The 8579-nt window shown below is 50.5% G+C and overlaps 1 protein-coding gene across 1 annotated transcript in view; it reads right to left on the reverse strand.

The window, feature by feature from the left end:
• The window catches only part of CDK12 (cyclin dependent kinase 12), a 12222-nt gene extending 4238 nt beyond the window's left edge, over positions 1-7984 (reverse strand). Inside the window, exons 1-3 of the mRNA XM_057387108.1 lie at positions 7791-7984; positions 7046-7177; positions 5698-5912 (exon numbers count right to left, since the gene is read on the reverse strand). Coding sequence (XP_057243091.1) covers positions 5698-5912; positions 7046-7177; positions 7791-7969 — 526 coding nt within the window. The 5' untranslated portion in view covers positions 7970-7984. The remainder of the gene's footprint in view (positions 1-5697; positions 5913-7045; positions 7178-7790) is intronic.
• Positions 7985-8579: the final 595 nt, after the last annotated feature.

The raw sequence follows: 8579 nt of genomic DNA on the forward strand, positions 1-8579 counted from the left end.
CCCTTTTCCACGTCCAACAGCCAGGACACCCCTTTTCCACGTCCCCACAGCACTGAACATCCTGTCATCACATCCCCACAGCACTGAAAAACCTCTTTCCTACATCCCATATCCAAAACCACCCCTTCCTTACATCCCACAGCACCAGAAAATTCTTTTTCTACATTCCATAGGCAGAAACACCCCTTCCCAACAGCATCTGAACACCCTTTTCTATACCCCATACCCAAAACCACCCCTTTGCTACATCCCACAGCATCTGAACACCCCTTTTCTACACCCCATAGCCAGGAACGCCCCTTCCCTACATTCAACAGCACCTGAACACTCCTTTTCTACACCCCATATCCACAAATATTCATTCCCTACATTCCACAGCACCTGAAAACTCCTTTCCTACACCCCATAGCCAGGAACGCCCCTTCCCTACATTCAACAGCACCTGAACACTCCTTTTCTACACCCCATATCCACAAATATTCATTCCCTACATTCCACAGCACCTGAAAACTCCTTTCCTACACCCCATAGCCAGGAACGCCCCTTCCCTACATTCAACAGCACCTGAACACTCCTTTTCTACACCCCATATCCACAAATATTCATTCCCTACATTCCACAGCACCTGAAAACTCCTTTCCTACACCCCATAGCCAGGAACGCCCCTTCCCTACATTCAACAGCACCTGAACACTCCTTTTCTACACCCCATATCCACAAATATTCATTCCCTACATTCCACAGCACCTGAAAACTCCTTTCCTACACCCCATAGCCAGGAACGCCCCTTCCCTACATTCAACAGCACCTGAACACTCCTTTTCTACACCCCATATCCACAAATATTCATTCCCTACATTCCACAGCACCTGAAAACTCCTTTCCTACACCCCATAGCCAGGAACGCCCCTTCCCTACATTCAACAGCACCTGAACACTCCTTTTCTACACCCCATATCCACAAATATTCATTCCCTACATTCCACAGCACCTGAAAACTCCTTTCCTACACCCCATAGCCAGGAACGCCCCTTCCCTACATTCAACAGCACCTGAACACTCCTTTTCTACACCCCATATCCACAAATATTCATTCCCTACATTCCACAGCACCTGAAAACTCCTTTCCTACACCCCATAGCCAGGAACGCCCCTTCCCTACATTCAACAGCACCTGAACACTCCTTTTCTACACCCCATATCCACAAATATTCATTCCCTACATTCCACAGCACCTGAAAACTCCTTTCCTACACCCCATAGCCAGGAACGCCCCTTCCCTACATTCAACAGCACCTGAACACTCCTTTTCTACACCCCATATCCACAAATATTCATTCCCTACATTCCACAGCACCTGAAAACTCCTTTCCTACACCCCATAGCCAGGAACGCCCCTTCCCTACATTCAACAGCACCTGAACACTCCTTTTCTACACCCCATATCCACAAATATTCATTCCCTACATTCCACAGCACCTGAAAACTCCTTTCCTACACCCCATAGCCAGGAACGCCCCTTCCCTACATTCAACAGCACCTGAACACTCCTTTTCTACACCCCATATCCACAAATATTCATTCCCTACATTCCACAGCACCTGAAAACTCCTTTCCTACACCCCATAGCCAGGAACGCCCCTTCCCTACATTCAACAGCACCTGAACACTCCTTTTCTACACCCCATATCCACAAATATTCATTCCCTACATTCCACAGCACCTGAAAACTCCTTTCCTACACCCCATAGCCAGGAACGCCCCTTCCCTACATTCAACAGCACCTGAACACTCCTTTTCTACACCCCATATCCACAAATATTCATTCCCTACATTCCACAGCACCTGAAAACTCCTTTCCTACACCCCATAGCCAGGAACGCCCCTTCCCTACATTCAACAGCACCTGAACACTCCTTTTCTACACCCCATATCCACAAATATTCATTCCCTACATTCCACAGCACCTGAAAACTCCTTTCCTACACCCCATAGCCAGGAACGCCCCTTCCCTACATTCAACAGCACCTGAACACTCCTTTTCTACACCCCATATCCACAAATATTCATTCCCTACATTCCACAGCACCTGAAAACTCCTTTCCTACACCCCATAGCCAGGAACGCCCCTTCCCTACATTCAACAGCACCTGAACACTCCTTTTCTACACCCCATATCCACAAATATTCATTCCCTACATTCCACAGCACCTGAAAACTCCTTTCCTACACCCCATAGCCAGGAACGCCCCTTCCCTACATTCAACAGCACCTGAACACTCCTTTTCTACACCCCATATCCACAAATATTCATTCCCTACATTCCACAGCACCTGAAAACTCCTTTCCTACACCCCATAGCCAGGAACGCCCCTTCCCTACATTCAACAGCACCTGAACACTCCTTTTCTACACCCCATATCCACAAATATTCATTCCCTACATTCCACAGCACCTGAAAACTCCTTTCCTACACCCCATAGCCAGGAACGCCCCTTCCCTACATTCAACAGCACCTGAACACTCCTTTTCTACACCCCATATCCACAAATATTCATTCCCTACATTCCACAGCACCTGAAAACTCCTTTCCTACACCCCATAGCCAGGAACGCCCCTTCCCTACATTCAACAGCACCTGAACACTCCTTTTCTACACCCCATATCCACAAATATTCATTCCCTACATTCCACAGCACCTGAAAACTCCTTTCCTACACCCCATAGCCAGGAACGCCCCTTCCCTACATTCAACAGCACCTGAACACTCCTTTTCTACACCCCATATCCACAAATATTCATTCCCTACATTCCACAGCACCTGAAAACTCCTTTCCTACACCCCATAGCCAGGAACGCCCCTTCCCTACATTCAACAGCACCTGAACACTCCTTTTCTACACCCCATATCCACAAATATTCATTCCCTACATTCCACAGCACCTGAAAACTCCTTTCCTACACCCCATAGCCAGGAACGCCCCTTCCCTACATTCAACAGCACCTGAACACTCCTTTTCTACACCCCATATCCACAAATATTCATTCCCTACATTCCACAGCACCTGAAAACTCCTTTCCTACACCCCATAGCCAGGAACGCCCCTTCCCTACATTCAACAGCACCTGAACACTCCTTTTCTACACCCCATATCCACAAATATTCATTCCCTACATTCCACAGCACCTGAAAACTCCTTTCCTACACCCCATAGCCAGGAACGCCCCTTCCCTACATTCAACAGCACCTGAACACTCCTTTTCTACACCCCATATCCACAAATATTCATTCCCTACATTCCACAGCACCTGAAAACTCCTTTCCTACACCCCATAGCCAGGAACGCCCCTTCCCTACATTCAACAGCACCTGAACACTCCTTTTCTACACCCCATATCCACAAATATTCATTCCCTACATTCCACAGCACCTGAAAACTCCTTTCCTACACCCCATAGCCAGGAACGCCCCTTCCCTACATTCAACAGCACCTGAACACTCCTTTTCTACACCCCATATCCACAAATATTCATTCCCTACATTCCACAGCACCTGAAAACTCCTTTCCTACACCCCATAGCCAGGAACGCCCCTTCCCTACATTCAACAGCACCTGAACACTCCTTTTCTACACCCCATATCCACAAATATTCATTCCCTACATTCCACAGCACCTGAAAACTCCTTTCCTACACCCCATAGCCAGGAACGCCCCTTCCCTACATTCAACAGCACCTGAACACTCCTTTTCTACACCCCATATCCACAAATATTCATTCCCTACATTCCACAGCACCTGAAAACTCCTTTCCTACACCCCATAGCCAGGAACGCCCCTTCCCTACATTCAACAGCACCTGAACACTCCTTTTCTACACCCCATATCCACAAATATTCATTCCCTACATTCCACAGCACCTGAAAACTCCTTTCCTACACCCCATAGCCAGGAACGCCCCTTCCCTACATTCAACAGCACCTGAACACTCCTTTTCTACACCCCATATCCACAAATATTCATTCCCTACATTCCACAGCACCTGAAAACTCCTTTCCTACACCCCATAGCCAGGAACGCCCCTTCCCTACATTCAACAGCACCTGAACACTCCTTTTCTACACCCCATATCCACAAATATTCATTCCCTACATTCCACAGCACCTGAAAACTCCTTTCCTACACCCCATAGCCAGGAACACCCTTTCCCTAATCCCACAGCACCCAAACACCCCGGGCTGGGGAAGGCAGGGATGCTCCGGGAGGATTTCGGGATCGGCAGCACGGCAGCAGCACCCCGTGGCACTGCACACACACTGCACCCACTGCTGTTGCTGCTGCCTCACCGCCCCTCAAACCTCCCCAAAAACCACAGCACACGCTGCTGCTGCTGCTCACAACTGGCTCAGCCCAGCCCAGCCAAGCTGCCCCATTCCCGGGTTTGGGAAGTCGGGGTATCTCAAGGATGCCAGGCTATGGCTGGGGGTGTCAGGGGCATGATGGCAATTGAAGCCCCATGCAATCACAGCAGGGCAATCACAGCCTGGTCCCTCCTGAGGCCCCCACAGATCCACATCACCCCCTCCTGAGCTGTTTCCAGGTTCCCAGGATGGAGCTGAGCTGCTCTTTGGGATGGAGGGAGGGAGGAAGGGCGTGTTCCCTGACGCAGCACAAGGAATTAGGTCAGGCAGAAGGCAATTCCTTGCTGGGAGCTGGCCTGGGATCACAGGACTCTGTCCTGACCTGCAAGGATCCAGGTTATCCTAAAATACATCCTGGGAGTGGCACTGCCTCCCTTCCCAGTGACAAGTGCCAAGGGTGTCCCTTCACACCCACAACGAGGCCGGAACTTTTTGGGAATAAGGGYGCAAGGGTTTGGCTTCAGCAGCTCAAAATGGAGCTTCTCTCGCCGGTAGGCACCGGAGAACGGGACATTCTTTTCCCAGCTGTTTGTTAATCCAAGCACCACCTTTTGTCCATCTGCCATGTTTCACTGAACACATGGATCSTGCATTCCCTGGAGCAAGAACTGTCTTCCTTGTTACTTGTCAGCACAGCATCGGACACAAAGGAAGCCTCAGCCCATATCTGGGGTTTTTGTAAGGCTGCTACACAACAATCAGGGCAGCTTTGTGGAAATCCACATTCTTCCCCTCCAACTATTTTCTAGGCACAGGGGGGTTGGTCATTGCTTGGAACAGCGCACAAGGCCGGGTCCTGCCAGTCTGGATGACCTTTTGTGCAACAAAGTGCAATAATTTACATTTTTGCCCACCAGCCTGACACATCCCACACCTCATCTTTATATAATTTATCAACAAGATCAAACTTCAGCTCATTTGGACGTAGCTCCACCTTCCAGCCTATGATTGCTGTGATTTGTTTCTCCACTGGCTGAAGTGACTCAACGACTCCTTTCATCACCCGCCCTCTTTTAGAACTAATAACACAGCTCAGAACAAATTCACAGTCAGCTCATCAGTGACTTCTGAAGACCAGACAGAACCTTCTGTGTCTTCACAGCAGAGGGAGGAGAAAAAAAAAAAAAAAAGAATAAAAGAAATGAGGACAGGAAGAGCCTGGAATGCCCTTTCTGCAGAATTAGAGGTGAAAGAACCAGACTGGCTTAGAAACAAGACACAAAACCCAGGGAGGGAACACACCCAGGAGCCTTTCCCAAACCCAAYTGGGCACTGACCTACTGCATCTGCAGCGCCAGGCTCTGCTTTGAGCTGGGCAGGCTGGGGGGGCACAGGACTGCTGTTGTTTTTCACAGTGTCTGTGCTTGGAACAGAGGTAGTTTCCTTCCGAGAAACTTTTGATACCGGAGGCTCCTCCACGGCCATCCCGCTCTGCCGCTGCCGCCGGCGCTTCTTGCTCCACAGCTCRTGGCAATCCTGCCAGTGGGGAAGGCTGGAAGAGAGCAACGAGGGGAAAACATGGCAGGGAATGCAGGTGAACCCTCAAAACCCACAGGGAGTTTTTAGTGCAGTTGGTGGTGCCCAGAAAATTTGGGGATGCCACATCCCTGGCAGTGCCCAAGGCYRGGCTGGATGGAGCTTGGAGCACCCAAATCATTCCATGATGCAATTGATAGATCCATGTAATGCTGCTCCACTTTTACAGATGGAGAAATGGACTCAGCAGGGGATTTTGGGAAGGAATTCCTCCCYGTGAGGGTGCTGGGGGGCTGGAATGGATTTTCCAGAGAAGCTGTGGCTGCCCCATCCCTGGAAGTGCCCAAGGCCAGGCTGAGGATGGAGCTCAGAACACCCTGGGATGGTGGGAGGTGACCCTGCCCATGGCAGGGGTGGCAMTGGATGAGCTTTGAGGGCCCTTCCAACCAAACCAGGCTGTGATTCCATGATCCCTGACTGCAGCCAGACTATCACAGGAAGGGGCAGGTGCTAGAACCAGGAAAGGCAGGATAATTATAGGGAAATAATTGACTTTGCACTGGGATCTCAGCCCTGGGTGCACTGGGATCTGAGCCCTGAATTCACTGGGATCTCAGCCCCGAGTGCACCGGGATCTCAGCCCTGAATCCCCATTCCTGCTGGGATCTCCTTGCAGGACACACAAAGTCCACAGAGTACAAGTCCACCAAGCTCTGGGGGCTTTAGGAAAAGCCCTTCCTTGAGGATCTCTGAAGGAAACAGGGCTGCACTCTCACACAAACCAGTCAGAGTTTTATCATCTTGACTGGAGTGGGAGCAAATTCCTGCTGTGACACTGCTCAGCCCTTGCAGTCAATTAATACACAGCCTTAACGAGGTCTGGCCTCTGTTCCCCATGGCAGGGATAGGGATGTGCTACATCTACTCCTGCACAGCTTTAGAGCATCTTACAAACATTAAACTGGRCTTTACAAACCCAGCCTGTTACCAGGCAGAACACAACCAGCACAGGAAAAGCCATTTGCTCAACCAAATAACAATATAAGGGTGAAATCAAGAAAAAAACCACAGAAATTGTGATTTTGACTGAAAAAAACCTGCCAGGTCTCCTTCCCAAAGCTGATGGYGGGGATGGGGGCCAGGACTTACTCTGGAGGTGCCATTTTGCTGAGATCAACGTCCTTCARGAAGTCACTGTGCAGGGCCTGCTCTGCTGTGCAGCGTTTGCCAGGGTCCAGCGTCAGCATGTGGTCCAGCAGGTCCAGGGCAGACGAGGGAATGCTGTGGGGAGAGTGGGAAACACGGATGAGCTCAGGGGGAACACGGGGAGAAACTCAGAGAGGGAGTTCAGGTCTAAGAGGAATCCACACAGCCAGAGCTCACTGCTCAAAGGCAGCCAGGTGTGGGGAGGGGCTGGAGCTGTGCTGGGAGTTTTAGGGTAGATTTTGGAAATCTTCCCCCCCAGAGGGTGGCTGGGCACAGGAAAAGGATCCCCAGGGAATGGGCACAGCCCCAAGACTGACAGAGCTCCAGGAGAGTTTGGACACACTCCCAGGGATGCACAGGGTGGGATTGTTGGGGTGTCTATGCAACACCAGGAGCTGGACTGGATGATCCCTGTGCATCCCTTCCAGCTGAGGATATTCCACAATATTTCCACTCTCATTTTTGTCATTTATGAGCAGCACCTCTACCACAACTCCCATGAGATCAACCCACAAGCAGACCCCACCCCTGAGAACACCCCCCTGAAATCAGGCAGCGCCAGCACCCTGAGAATGCCACGCTCCCAGGAGAGCTCCCAAGGCAAGGAACCTTCCTTCCCAGTGCCAAGGAACCTCTCTGGAGGCAGATGAGGTGTTTAGAAAGGGACAGGGAGCCCATCCCGACTCACAAGGAGAACTCCTCGCGCAGGCGCCGCCGGTATTGCTTCTTGGGCTTCATGGTGTTGAAGTAGGGCAGCTTGATGACATCGGGCCACACGGCCGGGCAGGGGCTCCCACAGAGCCGGCTGGGGAGCAGGGAAACACAGTCAGCCAGGAGGAACTCAGCCACSAGGAACTCAGCCACCATCCCCAGGGAAAACACCTCTCTAAGCAACTCACTGAAGGAATAACCCAGGTGTGGGCACAGCTCRGATGAGGTGTTAAAAGAAGAGGGATGAGGAAGAAGAAAATGCTGAGCTGGAGTTTGTAAACCACCCAACATGATGGAATTGTAGTTTTCTTACTACAAGTTTTAAAAACTTWATGTTTCTTACTTGGAATTTTGCAAATTTGCCGAGTTTTATTATTCTTACAATAAGAGTGGTGAGGCCCTGGAACAGGGTGCCCAGAGAAGMTGTGGCTGCCCCATCCCTGGAAGTGTCCCAGGCCAAGTAGGACAGGGCTTGGAGTACCCTGGGACAGTGTGAAGTGTCCCTTCCCATGGCAGGGCGCGGCACTGGGCGATCTTTAAATTCCCTTCCATCCCAAACCATTCCAGGATTAAAACTTCCACTGCCAGAAGCAATTCAGGTTCCTGATTTTTGGACTCAGCAAACAGCAAAGTTTACTGAGGGTACATAAACCAGCAACCACCCAGCTGACACAGGTATGGACACCTGACCATTCCCATTTGCATTCCCAGCCCTTATTTTCCAGGCAGGTTAGAGAATAGGTTGCCCAGAGAGCTTATGGCCTTG

This window comes from Malurus melanocephalus, unplaced genomic scaffold, assembly GCF_030028575.1.
Source record: "Malurus melanocephalus ecotype Western Australia unplaced genomic scaffold, MMel_1.1 scaffold_1135, whole genome shotgun sequence".
In the NCBI taxonomy this organism is placed as follows: Eukaryota; Metazoa; Chordata; class Aves; order Passeriformes; family Maluridae; genus Malurus; species Malurus melanocephalus.